Below are 18,824 nucleotides of genomic sequence, written 5' to 3'. Positions count from 1 at the left end.
ATTACAAAAATAAATTATTTATATATACAAATCTTGCGAGGTTACTTAAGCACATTTTTTTACATTTCGAATTAATGAAATTTCGCTCCCAGCTTTATTTGACAATACGTGTAAAAAAGTGCTATTTGTTTACGAAATGACCAAAGTTGATTTATTTGGAAATTATGAAAAAAGCAGCCCCAAAGAATTTATATCTCCAGTTTTACGGGTTTAAATAGGTTTACTAGGACCACGCCAAACTGGAGAGAGAGGGAGAGAGAATGGCGTCCTCCGACGGGGAGTTCGTCTGGCTTCCTTCGATGAAGGTATGGGCGTTCTCGCCGTCGGCCGCAGCCGCGGCCTCCGCCCCGTCCTCGTCCCACAACCCCAAGGTGTCGCCCGTCAGAGGAGAACTGGTCGATCCTCCGATTGAGCGGCTGGAGGAAGCAATCCGAGAAAAATCTTGCCCCATCTGCCTCGGCCGCGTCGAGGAGCGGAGAGCAGCCGTTGTCCGCGGATGTCTCCACGCTTTCTGCGTCGGATGCATCCGCAGATGGAGCGAGTTCCGCCGGAGCTGTCCGCTCTGTAATCGGGAGTTCGATCGGTGGTTTCGGGACATCAAGGTATCGGAGCATGTATTCGAGGAAGAGAAACTCCCGGCTCTCCCGGAGAAGAAAGATAAAGCCGTGGTTAGGGGCGAAAGAAGCGAAATCGCGTCGCGAAGGTATGCAATTCGCGGCGAAAAAGCTATGATTGGTCCAGTTTCATGTACCGAAAAACTACAACCATAAATTACACACTACTTTTTTTGGATTTTCTGACGACAAACGAGAACATCGGTTACCAAGACTACCGTGATTTTTAGTCGAGTGAGACTATGATTCTGTTTTCACAATGCCTCGGTCTAAAAATTTCGCGAAGAGGTGGTCGTTGTGTACAACTTTCATTTCAGTTTAGTTCATTAGTTTGTCAGCCTGAAAATTTCATTTCCATCTCTGGAGCTTGCGGGTGGAGTTTTGTATAATTTATCATTTGGAAAGCATCAATCATTTGGTTCCTCTATTTGTCGAGGAAAAAGTCCAACATAATTTTGAAGATTCTATATTGTCACTTTTAGTACCAGTGGCGGATCATTTGCGCAAGCATACTGGGATCGGTCTTTGGTACATCGATTTTGTGCGAACCAGCCTATTTTACACAATTTTGGCCAACTAGGAGATAACTAAAAGTAAAGCCTCGTGTGGGCATGCCTTGTTTTTGGAACTCAGTGTGCATGTACTTCAATTTGTTAACGGCGAGTTTCATGTGAAACATTGCATAGCTGTTATTAATGTTCGCGCATACGAATCTTTATGTATAGGGCATATTGTGATTCACACAACCAAGGCGATCCTCTTCACCATAATTTACTGTCACCAATCCGTCTCATACTCTGTTTACATTGAGAGTTGACCACCAATGTCCATCAAGTCATGGCATGGAATATGGTATCTCATTTCATGTATTTGCTCCCTATGTATGCAGGCTGTTAAATGAAGCTAGACACCGTATTCGTAGTGTTAATCAGCGTTCCAGACCTTTGCCGTGGCGCAGATCTTTTGAGAGATCTCGAAACACAGTGTTATCAGAGAGGCAGAGGCTTGAAGAAGCACAACTAGTTAGGGAAAGAGCTCTTCGTTGGCGTTCTAGGTATGTTGTATCTTTGATTTTTCATAATAGATAAGCATGTCGATATTCCTCATTGGCTGATTCTATATTACCCATCATGCTACGATTTTCTAGCTGCGAAGCAGCAAACTGTTTCCCCAGTAGGATTTATTTTTGCTGACAAAATTTCCGGTTTTTACTCTAGTGCATAGAACGAGAGGTAAATCCTGACTCAGAAGTTCTAAAGCGACTGTTGGTGGAAGGACTGTAGGAAACCATTTTTTGTTTTTTATTTTGTTTGGCAGACAAAGGAATAGAAAAGGAACATATTCCCACGATCCATGAGCCGTGTTACACTTTGGTAGGAAATTACATGAATTGGGATGTCCAGTTTTAAAGTAACGAGTGCTTGATTTTCAGGGAATCTGTTTCTTTCTTATATTTTGAAGGCTGTTTGGCTCAAAGTTTTTCATTTATTTCCCAATAGTGCTAATTTCACTTGTACATAGAACACATTTTTACCATTCTGCCTCAACTTATTACATGTTTTCACTTACCTTTGCTGGCAACCTTGCTCAAGGACATTTACTTGAGCACTAAAACATAAGCTCTCTACATGTTTTAGAACGTGATTTTGTGATGCATTTTGATGTAAGATAATGCTAGGGTTTGTAAAATTTAGTTCCTTTGACTTTGTGTGTCCAAAATTATATATATATCTGCCACCTGTACTGAAGGTGAATAGTGACAAATGGGCCAAACCAACCTTTTTGTTTTGTAAGTCCTTTTTCTTTAGGTTTATATTTTGACACATTTGAATTTTGCCACTTGACAGTGTTGTCAACTAGTTTAACTACTAATATTTTGAGTTGATTTGTCTTATTCATGCAGTTCCAAGAATTGTTTCTCACATGGAACCTTAGTAGCTTGATCTTCCAGATGTTCTCTTGTTCTAAACTTTTCCTTGATAAGGCTGTCTTATGCAAAATTTGCAATCAGTAACTGAGTGATGGTCCAACTCATGGTCCCACATGCTATATTTGAATACTTGTTGATGAGGTTTCAGTAAACCATTTTGATTTTTGTAACAATTTTTTACATGTGGCTCTTCATGAATTTTGTTTTGCAACTGCTTAAAGGCTGTTTGGTCTCCAGTCTTTCCTAACATATTGTTTCTTCACATCTTATTGTACTTGTGTTGTCTTGCTTCCAGGAATATTAGCTGTGTTGCCTATTATTACAGAAGAATGTTTTTCTGTCCTTAATCCTACAACTGAGAATGCTGAAGAGATTAGAAGTTTCTACTTTGATATCTTCCAGTGGAAATTATCTCATGGTAGAAGCTGAGGCCTGTGATTGTGAAGGCCAATCGTTCCCATGATGAGCTCATCTCTCTCTCTCTCTCGCTGTCTCTCCAACACATATGTACAAGTGATGATAAGACTTAAGAGATTTTCTCTCACACAAGCCCCAATGGCCTCATTTAACTTGTAAATTCTAATAAAAGTAGAAGTAACTGTAAATCAAAGTGTCTTTGCTTGTAAATTTGTGGTTCATTGCCTTAACCTGGGATCTGATTGTCTTCCTTCTTTTGCAGCATCTATAAGCAGGGACTAAAGTCCATTCCCACTCACGTCCACTCAAAACATTCTCCTGAGCTGGTATTACTGCTTGATGTGCATTCTTTTCAAGGAGTAACTACCACGAAGCTCAGAGTATCTGGGCAGAAAATATTTGTGCCTTCTTTTGGAAGTGTTCACTCATTGAGTCTGCATGCATGCACCCGTGCAGATTACAACTTTGAAGTTCTTTCTCATGCCATATTATTGTTTTACAGATGTGTAGATTTTTAGTTTAGTTCTAGAAACTTAGAAGGCTTTTGATTGGATAATTTTGAACCATAGCATGTCAGTTCTCCTTACAAGTTGTTAATGCCCATGATCATTTTATAGATTTGATAAGTTGACATATGGTGATATTTGACGAATTTTAATAATATCAGTTTTCTATGGGTAACTTTATTCTTTCTCAAGGGTTCTGCATTCTAAAAAAAGTGTGGAACAAATAGGTTTCTTAATTGTCTGTTTTGGCTCCTGTAGGGTACATCACTAAATGCTGTAAGAGTGAAGCGGAATCTCGAATCTTGGATAGCAAGGGAATTGAAGGCTATTCTTGGAGATTCAGATCCATCAGTTTTAGTTCATTTTGTCACTTCATTGTGGTTGTCAGCCTGCCAAGGACACAACACCTCCCTGCGGGGTCATGTCGAAGGCATTTGTATTGACAAATTGAGACCATTCTTGCATGAACAGGCAGATTTGTTCTGGCATGAGCTAAGGTTCGTATCTTCAACATTCTCACAATGTGACTGACAAGGCTCATGACTAACTGATAAAAATTTATAGTTCATCAGGTGACATTTCAAGTAAGGGATCTTTTTCTTTCTGGTGAACAGATTGATTAGATATTGCTGTTATCTGTCAATTCTGTAGTACTACCAGTGCTAGCTGTATTTATGTAGTTTGATAGTGCTTTTGAAATTTGTGAAGAGTGACCAAGCAGGCCTTAGAGAAAAAGGGTTCCCACCCATTCAAGATATAATGCACAGAATAGCAATGCCTTTATATACATATACGTTTCATGGGTGTGCTCTGCTTATAATTTGTTCACTGAAGAAACACATTGATAAATAACTTCCGCATCATGTTGGAATGCTGATAAGCATCGTATATCTCTTCTCAAATAGTTCTTTACATAGTAAACTGTTAACAGCAGCTAACGGAACATTAGTAATACTACCAAAAAAGCTGCAGAAATGATGTTCATTGAATCTTCAAACCTGCCATTATTTGACAGGATATTAGTTCGTTTTGGCAGTGACTATTTTTTTTTACTACAAAAGCAAGTATTGGATGCTTTACTGGATCCATTCATCATGCTTTGTGCATTTACACTTTGATATGATTTGTCGACTTCATTGTTTTTTCTCCTTGTGAGATGGATTAGTATGTCAGTTAAGGAAGATATTTTCTCGTCGCTGATTGGTTTTTTTTGCACAAATGCCCTCCATTTTTCTCCAGGTGCTTTGCGGAGAGTCCACTTGCGATGGCAGCATATGATTCAGTAGTTGAGTACAGACGATCATAAACAGCTCACTCATTGATTTGATACCCTGGACTCCGATTGTGTAAAGCTACAGGATTTTGAGTTTAATTGCTGGATCTGGAATTCTGATGCTTGAAAAAGTTGAAAATCTAGTGGATACCTTCACCCCGGATGCCATCTGAATCCAAGGCTGATTTGCCTCCATGGATGCAATCATGTAGACGGAACCAGAAAGATAAGAAAACACAGAAACTAGAAGAGATACCATACCCGGTCTCTCTCATGCAAGAAATTGAATTTTAGTTATGTATGCTAGTTCTTATACACGAGAGGTCTTAGAAAGCTAGTTCATATTGGTGCTCGGGGAGTATGTTCGCTGGACTTCAAAATTCTTTCAATTGGGCATGGCGGGGACAACAACCAAGCCGTTTTACTCCGCTTGTGTGACCATGTTTCTGTTGACTCAAGTGGATTTTCTTAACAAAAGGAGGCAGGGATAAGGAGGATTCTCAAGGGGCTTGGCGCAACGGATGGGGTGAAGGCTGATAAGTGGCCAATCTTCAGGGCATTAACTTTTTGTGCTGCAAAAGGGAGATTAATGACGTGCAAGTTGAAGCATAACGGATGCGGCACCCCAAGGTCTTGTATCATAAGGGGGTGAGGGGTTGAGTGGAGGCTTTGGCTTTCACCTGGTGGGGTCTCCTCTTTCTCCCCCAGTTATATTTTTGGACCCTCCAGTAAGAATGCTTTTAATAGTTATATTTTTCTTTTAAACTCTGGTAGTAGTGTGTCTTGTAATTGTGCTGTGGTGGGACTCAAAGCTTAAGCTTGAAATATAATGGTAAAATTCAGTATTTTTGTTATATTGCCTGCATTTGAATCCGGAGAGGAATTTTTTGTTATATTGCTTGATGCTGGCCTTCCTCGATGCCTATTCAAGGGAGTCGAGTTGTGTCGGTCCCATCAAATAGGTCATGTCCAATTTCCTTGGGCCTAATTGCTGCTTCTTTTCCTTTGTGAGTAGGATGTTAACAACCCATCATTCAGGGAAGAAGAAGCTCGAAGTAGGTCTTAGGTTGTATTGGGTGGGATAGAGTACACCTTTCAAGGAGTGTGCAGTCTTAGTGGAGGAATGCCCATGGGTCCCACCGTTTGCGGTCTCTTGCTGCTGTTTTCTAAAACTGGGTTTCTCTGTCTAGCTTTCAATGGTACTATGATATCATATGCATGCAGCAACTCCCCCGCCTTTGGTGGCCTGTTGTGGCGGTTGCAGCTGGTGCGTGCTTACGTGTTTTATTGTATTTTATCGTAAGATGTTTTTTGGCGCCTATAGTCTTCTTACCAAATTTTATAAATGGATTGAATATGGGATGCCAGGTCAAAAACAAAACTAGTGATGTAAAATCACAAAATCTCGAAACTAGTCCCCAACTTACTTTTGAGCTTGCTTAGAATTATTAGAAATGCGGCTTAAATGAATGGATTTAAAACTTTGGCGATCGCAGGCATTTCTTTTTAAATAGGATGTCAATGAATTGGATTTAAATCAGATAGGTTGTTCGACCGTATCTGTATTCATATTCAAATTCAAATACAAACAACTAAAATCATAAACGGACATGAATCTGAAATCCGTTTTCACTTCTGAATTTGATTTTCACATTCATCTCTGAATTTGAATTGTGAACCAATCTGAAGGATTTTTAAACGTAAGAGCATTGAATATAAAATATTTATTCAAAATAAATCCGATCAAATATTTATGTATTTGAATCTGATTAGATATCTTTTAATTCTGAATATGATCTAATTTCTCAATGAGATTTTTTTTTTATATGTGATTTGTTTGCAAACGGTTCAGTTAGATATTTCGTCCAAATGGGACATTTTGACATCTCTATTTTCAAATGTAAACAAATAGAAGAATGCGATCTTAAGGGGTCGTAATGCAATGTAGGGGGCACAAGTGGTGGAAGATTAGACCTCTAGTTGCCCATCCCTTTTTCGAGCATCTTATTGTCACCGAATGGGGAGCTTTTATTACGGTTTTTTGCACTTGGATGAACGATGATAGTTTAATTTGACAAGCTTGCGATTTCTGCAGGTCATTGAAAAAAGTGAACGGAGAGTTACATCTGCCGGGTCTGGTATAAACTTGGGTTTAACCTTTGCAATTCACAAATGGCGAACCATTTGAATTTATCTCGTGACGGTCGATCTAACTCAGGCTTAAAGAGCTTGTTCAAATCAAGTCATGGAAAGAGTCAAACCTAATGAGAAAATAATGGACGTGAATCGATCTCGTTATCGGTATCCTGAACCTTATGGCTATTTAATATACATATTGTTAGTTGTACCATTTTATTTATTTATTTTCACAACCTGGTGATCGTTGTTGGTAAAAATTAATTTATTGACAAATTCTTTCTACATGGGCGCAGCATATCTGGTTGGGCAAGTGGGTGTGTAGAAAACATGTCGGTCCATCTGATTTCTGTGGGTACTACTTTGTTGAATTGTGTGAAAGGCAACTCAGGTTGAAGGACATTATCATATATCATACTTCACCCAGGAGGTCTTCGATGCAGTCCAAGATCTCGAAACCATGGGTGAGTTGTTAGCTTCTTATACAACTTGTCAAATTCTTAGTTTTTCCAATTTTGGAAAAGTTAAATTTAATTTAAAGGAAGAACTTGAATCCCAAACCAGTTCTAACAACGGCATGGAAAGGCGCAGGGGCCCGACCCAAACACACTTGGGGAGGGTGGCCGTCGATGTCATTTTCTAATGAGGATCCCCATTTTGCTCAGACTCGGGTTCAAGTTCAAAACATACAAAGTAGAAGGCCAGATATTAAATTTTACATCATCAGCTTCAAATGTCCATACGAAACTGGGAACCCCAATCTTTCCATTTGATTACTCGTGAATTTTCTTATCGACCTAAGTCCTATCTATCTGCATCACGTTTAGATAGGGAAAGAGAGAGAGAGAGAGAGAATGTACAAGTGAGACGTGAGAGGTCCAGGTGTAAGGACGACCTTCAGCTGTTAAAATAACAAAAAGCACATCTTAGATTACAGCAGGTAGTGGTCACCTCAGCAAGCGAGCATCCGAGTCCGAAATTCCAAGCCCAAATTTATTTACACATCGACAGATCACTGTTTCACGAAGGAGGACTCTCCTCTTCTGCCTCTTCCTCTTCTTGTAGAAGATTTTCTCTGTTGTCATGTGCCCAAAAGCCCCGAACATCTATCAGCATGCTGGCCACCGTGCCTCCTTGCTTACAGGCGAGAAGATCCGCCAATGTTATCTTCAGGGGGTCGCCGGGTTTGACCATGTCCCATATTTCATCCCTCACATCCTCTATGCAGAGCTCATAATTACCGCCTTCGATCCATTTCCGGTGTACATCTCTGCAGTTTCAATAGCAAAAATACAGGAATACTGAAAAACAAACCCCTCAGGTGCATTCTTTACAAGAGAGCAAAATCAAACATGTATGTAAGGACGAGACCTCTCTACATAGCCAGGGTTGCAACAGAAGTTAAAGCTTAGAAAGTTAACGAGAGAATCAGAATGTTTACTGCGCAATAACAATGAGAACTTTTCTTAGCCACCAAGAGATACCACCATGAACCAATTAACTGCTCAAACCTTTTCACCATAACACGGTTCCAAAGACTGTCAGAACTCTCACCTTGATTTATTAAGGCAGAAGGCTACTCTGCAGAGTGGAGCGTCCGCCAGGCTATCTTCAAAAGGATGAAAGGACCACGCCTCGCTCTTTAAAGCAATGTTATCAAGACCAATTTTCCAAACGGTATCTTTTTTTTTTTTTTTCAAAAGTATTTCAGAGAAGCATCGAACCAAATCAAATTGTCTTTAAGCTGGAGTGACAAAAACCTGATTTTATTCTTCAAAGAATAAAGACAAGGAAAAAACCCAAAAACAATTAACAGGCTTCGTTATCCTTTCTCAACAAAAAATTGACACCTTTCACTGTAGAGCAAGTACGCAACGGGGTGGATTCCAAAATGGAAGGATAATAGTGAAGTTCCCGAGTAGCTCTCTAGGAATTAAATGGATGATAATAAGTTCATCACTTTCAAGGAGGGAGCCAGAGAAGGAAGTAAACATATTCAATTAAGCTGATGTGCACAAAAAATAAGAGCCATGTGCAATAATATTTGTGCATGCCAAAACAAAACTGAGCAGTTACAAAGGTAAAAAAATGAATAAAGCATGGAACCACCACATGATCGAATATTGCACCATATTTACAATTTTCCGTATATCTACAATGAATGTAAAATCATGCCAATAACACATGCTGACCCAGCTAAAATCCATATATTATTATCCAAAGCATGATATAAATCCACTTCATGCACAGAATAAATTGGAAACAGTGACATAAAAAATAGAAATGATCTTAATGAAAATGTAATGTAATTTGAGGCTCGTGGGTCATCTTTCAAGAACCACAAGCAGGAAATCACATATTCCATGTTGGAAGAATGTATCAGGTTAACATCCATCCGCTGTATGCTCCCCCTTCTTTTCTTCCACATTCAAATGGAAAAATAGTGAAAAACAGGGTTCCTATAAAAGCCTACTCTTTGTTGGCAGCTAGGCTCTAAGAACTCAAGACTAACCAACAATGCACTAGGTGATGAGAATGGCAGGGGTGACCGTCAAAATAAATCAGACTGGAACAATCAGAAATACCAGTCAACCATTGCAAACAGGCCGAGGTATATCCATCTAATTGAAAATTTACAGAAGCCAGAAAATCCAAGAACAAATTTGAGAAAAGTCAACAGTCATGCCCTACAGACAAGTTTAAATTGGAGAATGACAAGAATAAACGTAAACTGTATCAGCATATGGCCAAGAAAGTAGGAGTAAACATTGGCCAGAAGAAAGCAATTAGTGCATTGGCTCAAAAAATAAATTCCACGAAAGAAACGCGGTTCTGGGGTAATACATGAACAAAAGTATTACCTAGAAGAAAGTGATCACTATGTTGGCTAAAGATTTATAGCATAGGCAAACAAAAAAAAGTCAGGACCAGGGTACATTACAGGATAAATTGAGACTGTAGAAAAGATTCATAACATGACCTGAAGATCCAGGAGAGCGTATATGATAAGTTCAATTAAGAATGACCAATAAAGGCTTACCTAAAGAGAGTGTGAATATCTGCTGTTGTAAGGTGTCTTCGGCCATGAAGATCAAGGCACCTAAACAAGTATGTCAATCCTTCAGGTGTGTCTTTGTTTTCAAGAGCCAACACAAAGTCCAAAAAGCTTTCAAAGTCCATCTCTCGGGCATTCCCGCCACCCATTTTGCCACGGCGGACATGTTCATCAAACACTGTAGAAGTATCAGATGTTACCATGATTAGCTCACTAGAAGGAAAAAGCACAAACTTCTATGAAGTACGAATAGAGATACAGAAGATAAGGCAACATCATTTGAATAGGGATGGGAGGCCCCCAAATCCAGAAGGCACACATATCCAAAACGAAATTGTACAGGTAAATCATCTGGATATCATCTTGGAAGCAATAAGAAAAGAATAAAACAGTTCAAATAAGCAACTTTCCACTACCTACAGCTTCCACATTTTACAAGAGAGCTACATGATAAAGCAAACTAACAGCACTTTCATCTGAAGTATCAGGGACTCAAAGTCCTAACTAGAAACAGACCATCAACTCTGATCATAACATCAAGTCAAGCTAGGGAAAACCAAGGTTGACACATGAAATTGCAAGCTCTTGGTACAGGCCAACCTAGATTTTTTACCAGAACAGAAAGACAAAATTGCCAGGCACCACACAGCATTAGGAGCAAAATAAAAAGCATATTGCAATCACAACATAACTAAGAAGGCATACCCACTATCTAACATGGATAAGTGAAAAAAAAAACATGGATAGGGCCAATATGACACGGTATGCCTGCAAAAATACCATCTAAAATGCAAATTTTGTTCAGCAGTTCTAATCATCATACTAAAGGACAGCAAAGTGAAACTAACTCAAATGAAATGACTAATAAATAGAACACATATTTTTCAAAGAAAGGACAGGAGTAAGTAAAATGAGAATCAATATCATAAAAAAAAAAATTAAGCAGGTCAGTGACAGCATTTGAGTGCAATAAAACTTTTAATTGTGTTCATGAAGCATCTTGGTGTGCCGAAGTATCATGACTGCAGACATGTGTGACATAATATATGCAGCATTTGCTACAGATAATAGAAACTTGTGTCCTTTTTTCTACATCAGATAAATTAACAAAGTTGAAAAGGAAAAGTTCAAGCTAGACCTCGTTCAATGAATATCTCGGTCAATGTCCCATCTGCATACTCTTGGAGCTCTTGTTTGCTCAAGGTTCCATTCATATCTTTATCCAAAGCAAGAAACATATCTGCAGAAATCAATTGAAACATAAAAAACTTGACACTCAAACTGATGACAATCTAGCGATCTACCCTGCAAAAATTTAACCTTACATCAGAAAAAAATAAGAGGACAAAAAATACACAAAGTGACATCACCATGCCTGGCAAAAATTTAAAATACTGATTAGATAAACAAGTGGCATAAATGCCAAGGAATCTTAAGATCAGGAGAACATGAAACATGTATCAAAGAATGATGTAAAGATTACTAAAGAAATATGTTGACATTTATAATGATAAAATAGGTAAGATTCAACCTGTCCATTCTATTTTCCTGTTTACATACAAAGGAAAGAAGGCAACCAGAAAATGTAGTAGTAGTGCTCTACCATAAATCCATGGATATCCCTCATTGTCTCAGACCAACCAAAGTAAATATTTCCACCTCTGACTCATATATGCAAATGCACAATCTCCCATAGAATATCTTAGAATATTCAAAATTATATATCAGCAGATTATTGGAAAACTAGCATGCTGTTGGCTGTCAATATGAAGACTTTTCTTGGCATTAGTCGATTTCATGCACTTGGGATTTGGGAATTCAAGAATTTAAGCAAAATATAAGCAGTAACAAAAAATTACGAGAATATGAGATTTACACTAATTGTCTTACAAAAGCGTCAATAGAAATAAAAACAATTAGTAAAATGTTAAAACTTAAAATAAACATAAAAAGCATTAGAATACTAAAAAAACTTTTCAAAAATATGAAAAAAATTGCAACGCTTACACTTTACACTTTTTGACATTTTTCCCCAAAGCATCATGTTTCACTTTTTTCACATATTCAACGCAATATTTTGGAATATAACAATACTTGTGACAATGGCTATGTATCATATTGCTTTAAACAATATATCTCCATATGTTTTGCAATTACAAGGACAATTTTATATAATTGTTATGACAAGGAACACCAATAAAATACATCTCCTAGACTCCTAAGACTAACTCAGGTTTATAGTCTTGTATATCGTGTTTATTATGATAGACCCACATATTTTACAGTACATAGTTATAAGTGGCTAACCTTTTTCTGGGACATGAAAACGTGGATTTGTTTAAATTGGTTTGAGCCTTTGAGACTCTGAGAGAGCATAGACACTGTAAAAGCCAAATTCTTTACTGGACTTCTTGTCTCTGTCTATTATGTTACCCTCTAGAATGCAGTGAGATTTATGATTATACATTTAAGCAAAGAATGCAACTTGAGGCTGACTTTGTGCACAAAAGAGAAGCTTGCTCGATTCCTACTTTTGAGGCATGGAGGCATGTTTCCACCTTCATGGTCGAAACTCAAAGTTAATTATGACCATTCAGTTACTTGAGGAGTAAAACTTTTATTTATTTTTTAATCAGTTTAAGGACCATGCAGTTTAAGTGGTTTAAATCATAGCCACAAATATCGTTCTTGGGCAATTTATCGGCAAGGTCTTTCTCGGGTATTTTTCAACAAAGTTGTTTTTCTCGGAAAAATCTCGGAGTTATAAAAAAAATCAAAATGTTAGGTGAAAATACAAGAAATGAAAAACTAATAAGTATTGTATTGCATTTAGGAGGTCATGTTAAATACCTAAACAAGAGGAAATAAAACAATGAAACAAAAGTTCAAAAATATAACATCAGAAAATGAAATAAAAAATAAATGAAAAAATCGCCAAAATCGCGATAAAATCAAGTTAAATCACAATAAATTGATTTTTAACTTTTATTTCAAAATATCGTGATATTTTCCCTTTTTATATGTTTTTCATTTTTTTGTTAATATCATGATATTTTCAAAAATATCGTCATATTTGTAGCTATGGAACTTTAAAATTTAAATTATGTTTGATCAGGTTTAAAACATAAGCTGCATGCAAAACTAAATTTATAAAATTGAGCTTTCAAATTTAGAAGGATCAGGTTTCCCATGAAACCTGGTACTCAAAATGCTTGAAGAAGAGAGGTGGTACTCGAAATGCTTGAAGAAGAGGGGGAGACCCAACCGAAATTTCAAGGGCAAGGGCTGCAACCAATAACCCCAACTAAACCCCCATTGGAAGTCCACTTCCTCTTTGACAGGAAAAATATATTATTTCTTATTTTTCACCCTTGCAATAAAACACCCATTTTCTGGTAAGTGGGCAACTGCAGGCCTTTTTGCTCCCCTGACATCCATCAAGCGAGAAAATGGATCAGAGGTCACCCAAATTGGAAACCCCAGGTGAGTCATTCTTAATTGACAGGTTTGACAGGAAACAGCCAGTGGATATTTATCATTCTCTTTTAACAGCTGGTCATTTCCTTAATTGGGTTGGCCAAGACATGGCTGCTATTTGTTTCAAAAAAGAAAAAATAAGTTACCACCTGCGAAGTAGGTCTATGATGTTAGAGGATGACCAGACGGGTTTCGATCTTGGTCCAGACCCAAATCTGTCAGAAATAAGCGCTGTTAAATTTTTGTTTTATTTTTCATGTGCCTTTATGTTTCATTAATGGCATATGAAGTAATTTGGTTTAGCCTTTTGGTTTATTATTCTGGCCTTGTATCTAACGTGAGATAATAAAGTTTAAGGTTGAGACTGCGTGCAGTTATGGCAGTCATATCCCTTCTCTCCTCTTGTCTTCTTCCTTATTTTCTGCAAGACTGAACTGCAATGAATATTACGACTGATATACCAAAAACTGACATGGTGTCAGAGAACGGGTTCAGCAACTTCTCCACAAAGATTGCTCAGACAGATCTGATCTGAGTTTTTCAGGAAAGACGTCTCAGTCCCCATCTCGTCTGTTTACTCTTTATCTTTTGTCCTTCTCTCTATGTCCTTTCTATCTGTGTTTTTCTCTACGCCAAATACTGAAAAAATCAGGTTTTTAACAAATGTGAGTTGCCAAACCTGGTTTGGCGCCAAGACCTGGTTCTTTTAAAACCAAGATTTTCCACGTCTTTCAAACTGACCCTTTTTTTTACCATTTTGGGGCAAAAATGCATCTCATTCATAGCCCGTAACTGTTTACCCATCTACTTAATGATTTACTCTTGCGAAATTGCTGGTTACTTGATATTTGATGTTTATTTTGTAAATAATGACATTTCCCTTGAGCTGTGATTTCTGTATATTTTTTTATGATTTTCTGCTTCTTTTATCTTTATTAATGTCCCTGAGTTTAACCACATCCTTTCAGTTTTACACTGTCCAAATGTTGGTCATTGTAATATGTGGTAATCCTGTTTACTAAAATAATTGGACAGGCAGCTAATTGCAAAGGATAACAATTAGCAATAGAAATTCATAACTAGAATCACCTATTGATCCATAATCCTTCCAAAAAACAATAGTCACAACTCAAAGGAAATTACTGATAAACCAATCTCGAAGCAATCAATGGCAAATTTCTTACCACATATTCTTTGGGCAGAAACGAGAGAAAACCAGTTCTCTGCTTGCTCTGCATCAGTTACTTCTTCCTCACTTTCCTGCATCCCAGGAAAACAAGATCCTTGTTGCATTCAGTCCAAATAGTAAACTAGATTAAAACTCTAAAATTTGTTCCTATTCTTTAGGAAGGATATTGTCGCAAACAGATGTACAACTATTAAAGCATTAACAAACAAAAAAAGTCAAGTTGAGCACCATTTAAAGTTTGAAACTACAAATAATTGAAATTCTGTAGTTGAAGTTAATAGCTCTATCCAATTCCATGCTACATAAATTGCGCCATGAGATTTATCATCAGCTTTATAAAAAGTGAAAAATCAAACAGTGATACCTGTTTTTTATTTTGCAAAGTGACAGAACAGTAATTATAAGGATATTATTATTAAAATCTCTTGAAGTTTCCAAGAGTTTCCTGCTTCAAAAAAAAGATGATACATGATGCATCCTGCACCAGTTTCCTTTCTTACCAACAACCGAAAATAGCATGCAGGCATGATACATGGCAACTTCCACTTACAAACTTTGACTACAAAATGATGGTTTATCATCCATGCAATCCTTTTAAGATCTGTTATTCTTCTAATCAACAGAACAAAAAGATCTCCTCCATCTAATATTAACCATATGAAATTAAAAGTCCATGATGACTTGCATATGTTCAAATCAGAAGGGGTTGTTAGTTGTTACTGTTCAGAGAAAATAAAGTAACTAAATCAATTTTAACATTGCAAGGTAAAAGAAAAAAAACAAAAAACCCTTAAAAATTAGCAAACCTGGTGTAGTTCCATTAGTTCTTGGAGGCAATTACTAAGAAGGATCTTCTTGATGCAGGCTTTCCCTGGGAAAAGAAAATTGTTTAGAAAGGATTAAAAGAAGATTCCAGCTGCTAATTGAATTTCTGGTTTTGACATAACCATAATCAGTTTCTAGATTATGCATTAGTGACATGCAACATTCACATGGCTGCATGTCTAAGGGGTATGATAACTCTTTATCGCTATTCACAATCTAAATAATAAGCTCCAAATACCATGCGTGCATGCACAAATAAGTGTAACAAACCATATCTGATCCTCCAGGTTGGCTTATGTAACAAATACAAGGACATAAAAATAATAATGTACAAGCTCACTAATGACTGCAGATGAGAAAAAAACAAAATATTCTCCATAGAAATCACACTTCAGGAAAGGATGGCCCACCTCGCCTGTGAGGATCACAGAAGAAAAAGAACTTGTGTGCAGCTATACGGCAGTACATTTGCACAAAAGCGGTTGGCATATCTCTGAGCTGAGCAAGATTAGGGATAAGGCCTCTGATATAAGCCTCCATTTCCTAGCATCGAAAAGGTAAATCAGCTTCCCTATTGATTATAGATAGAATGCAATGGCATCTGAAGTTAGCACAAGGATGTCAAGATTTGGCAAGTTCACCACACCATGAAATAGGCTTAAACAAATGGGCTTAGGGTAAAAAAGGTGTACAGAATATAGTCGTTAAAACCATAACTTTTTGAGGAATTAATTTCTATGATCAAGTGGAAGGCTTCTAAAATTTAGATGAAATATCTATCCTAAAAGAAATACCAACTTGTTATGCAATTCCTAGAACAGAAGCTACAAAACATGTCTTTAAAGAAATCTTACATGAGGTAGCAGAAACCCATCACCATCTTCATCTAGCTCACTCATATCAATTCTTGCTTGAGTGAGTGAAACCTACATAAAAGACACAAGTGACATGATCATAGGTATGCAACAATATCTGTGTGTGGGTGCATGGATAAGTCTATTTGTGTGTGTGTGTGCGTGTGTGTGTGCGTGTGTGTGTGTGTGAGAGAGAGAGGGTCCATCCTCCTTGCAATGAGAAGAAAGGCACAAAATCATGGGGGCAGGGGAAAGGACAGATGTGACAAGAGGTCTCAAATTCAATAAGCGAGAGATAAAGCTAGGAAATAAGAAAAAAGGACACCATACCGTCCGCATCACATAGAGATAAAATGGCAATATTGCTATTCTTCCACACTCATCTTTTTCAAATTTCATAAAATTTGATGGACTGAAAAAACGGCGACATTTTGGTCCAATCTGCTCCGCACAAACAGAAGCTATGTGGCAAAAGTCTTCATAATTCATCTGCACTAGCAGAATTTCATAAATCAGACTCATAATTATAGAACTCGCACCTTGAAATGAGGATACTAGTGGACTGAATTTGCAAGGTATAACACAACAGCTCGTGATTGAGATCAAATGATTCATAATGACAAAAAAAAGTAAAAAGGTAAACAAACAATTTTATGTTGGAATCAGGATATGTACATGCATATGTATTCATGTGAGCATGTAGCATGTACAACCCATTTGCTATGATTTTTTAACTCCATTACTTGATATATAATACTACATGTACCATGACAGTGTAAAATGTCACAACTTGGTTCTTCAACATATAATACAATACTTAGTCAAATAGGCATTCCGGGCAGTTTGATGTTTCTGAATCAGAAAAGAGAGTGCATCTACTTAGTCTGTATAAAACAAATGCACGTTAGAAGTATATCTTCTTGTCATCCAGTTCCAGAGTAACGTTTACAGTAAGTACAATAAATATACTGATATTTCCTCTGCTATCATTTTAAAATTGCAAGTGGCCAAAAATATATTTGGGCATACGAAAGACTAACACCAAACAATTTAGATCTCAGTTCAGTTCGCAAGTAAATGAAAAAGAGCATTCATTAAACAGACAAGACCTAAACCTAAAGCAGAAAAGATCATGTTCATAGGTTATTGATATTTAACTTGTCCATCTACTGAGAAAAAGATTGCCCTTTTTCTTTTCAAATTAGCTTAGAGCAACGGTTCAAATAAGTAGTCTGCACAACAAACTCTCCAATTTTAATAAGCAATTAAAATAATAAGAATCGCAAAGCAGACGCATTACCCCAACCCAAAAAATAAAAAAGAGATCGTAACTAACCTTTTCTGCACCGGTAGTGTCATCGATCACGCAATTCTCTCTCAAGCAGACCCACATGGCATCCAAATCATCAGCATTTAACAAGAGATCTGATTGTTTCTACATCGCAGCAAAAGAAAAAGACAATGTGGCTGAATGAGGCACATAAGAAAACCGTTTTCGCGTCCCTAAATTTCCAAACTACCAGAGAACATGAAAAACAGATCATGCAAGAAAGCAAAGAAGATTACCTTGAGAAACCTATATTTGGCTAGTCTCTGAACCCTATGACTAATAGACCCTTCCTCCGGTTTCTGCACTAAAAACACACTAAAATCAACAGATAAACGAGCACGGAAACTGAAAAGGAAAAGGCAAAAGAAACGACAAGCTCACCTTCTTATAGAAGCTAGGGATGGCACCAGCTTCGGCATTCTTCTGATGCCTTTCCTTGAATAAATCAAGCAATATCCTCTTCGTTTCGAGTTCTGCAGCTCAAAACAGAATCAGGCGAAAAGGAAACCCTAAGAATTTCGCACAAAGGAGAAACTCATGAAGGGAGGAGAACGAACCCATTAGGGCTTCAGAGCCGAGTCCTGCGCCAGATCCCACGTAGCGTCGGAGGTTGCGGACCCAGAGCATCGAGGAAGCCGGGGGTATCTTCTTCTGAGTGGAGTCATGGCCCTCGCCATCGCTCGAACCGCTGTACATTCCTCCCTTCTCCCCTCGGTTCGCGCCTCTCTCTGTGCTCCCCTCACTCTCCTCTTGCTCGTACCGGGGCTTGCTGTCTGACCCTTACTCCTCTTCTCAGGGGGATCTGTTGGCGTTTCGCTCGATCTGGTTACCGGCAGGTGAAGGCCGTAACGTGGCTTTCTGTGGACCCTTTTATAGCATCAGCGTTGGCGCCGAAGAGAGGCGGAGGGGAGGAGAAGGAGCAAAAACGTCCAGTTGAAGGCTGAAATCCGATGAAATGTCGTCCTCTATTCGCCGATTAATTAATGCCTAACTATTTCAGATATATTTTAACATTAACTTTGCAGATTTCTTTAGTTATTAATGGCTTGCTTGTCGAAAATCTCGCTATGGTTCTTGCGGCTTGATCGCCTGCACTTTTGTTGTTATTAACGTTTGAACTTCGCCAACGATAGTGTCTTATATGCAGAAATGCAATATCGATATTTTGTTACGAACAAAAAATTACTTTGAACTAATTCGTTTGCCAGAATTTATATG

The 18,824-nt window shown here is 37.8% G+C and overlaps 2 protein-coding genes and 1 non-coding gene across 3 annotated transcripts; 1 reads left to right on the top strand and 2 right to left on the bottom strand.

Annotated features, from left to right (window-relative positions):
* Window positions 1–235: 235 nt before the first annotated feature.
* Window positions 236–5,594, top strand: LOC116254539 (uncharacterized). The gene is made up of 5 exons (XM_031629987.2): window positions 236–703; window positions 1,504–1,668; window positions 3,224–3,287; window positions 3,726–3,964; window positions 4,707–5,594. Exons 1-5 carry the CDS (start codon window positions 261–263, stop codon window positions 4,771–4,773), a joined length of 978 nt encoding a protein of 325 aa, XP_031485847.1. The 5' UTR covers window positions 236–260; the 3' UTR covers window positions 4,774–5,594.
* Window positions 5,595–7,746: 2,152 nt separating this feature from the next.
* Window positions 7,747–18,556, bottom strand: LOC116254638 (probable serine/threonine-protein phosphatase 2A regulatory subunit B'' subunit TON2). The gene is made up of 12 exons (XM_031630158.2): window positions 18,164–18,556; window positions 17,988–18,079; window positions 17,843–17,905; window positions 17,613–17,711; window positions 16,607–16,765; window positions 16,277–16,348; window positions 15,833–15,965; window positions 15,404–15,468; window positions 14,593–14,668; window positions 11,070–11,171; window positions 9,917–10,109; window positions 7,747–8,146 (listed from the first exon to the last, which is right to left on the bottom strand). Exons 1-12 carry the CDS (start codon window positions 18,300–18,302, stop codon window positions 7,897–7,899), a joined length of 1,443 nt encoding a protein of 480 aa, XP_031486018.1. The 5' UTR covers window positions 18,303–18,556; the 3' UTR covers window positions 7,747–7,896.
* LOC116255339 (small nucleolar RNA snoR104) lies at window positions 9,171–9,287 on the bottom strand. Its single transcript, XR_004172843.1, has one exon. It is a non-coding gene; the product is annotated as a small nucleolar RNA snoR104 (small nucleolar RNA).
* Window positions 18,557–18,824: the final 268 nt, after the last annotated feature.

The sequence above is a fragment of the Nymphaea colorata genome, chromosome 5 (genome assembly GCF_008831285.2).
Source record: "Nymphaea colorata isolate Beijing-Zhang1983 chromosome 5, ASM883128v2, whole genome shotgun sequence".
NCBI classification, from domain to species: domain Eukaryota; kingdom Viridiplantae; phylum Streptophyta; class Magnoliopsida; order Nymphaeales; family Nymphaeaceae; genus Nymphaea; species Nymphaea colorata.
Note: the sequence above shows the minus strand (reverse complement) of the source record. Positions and strands in the feature narration are given on the sequence as shown.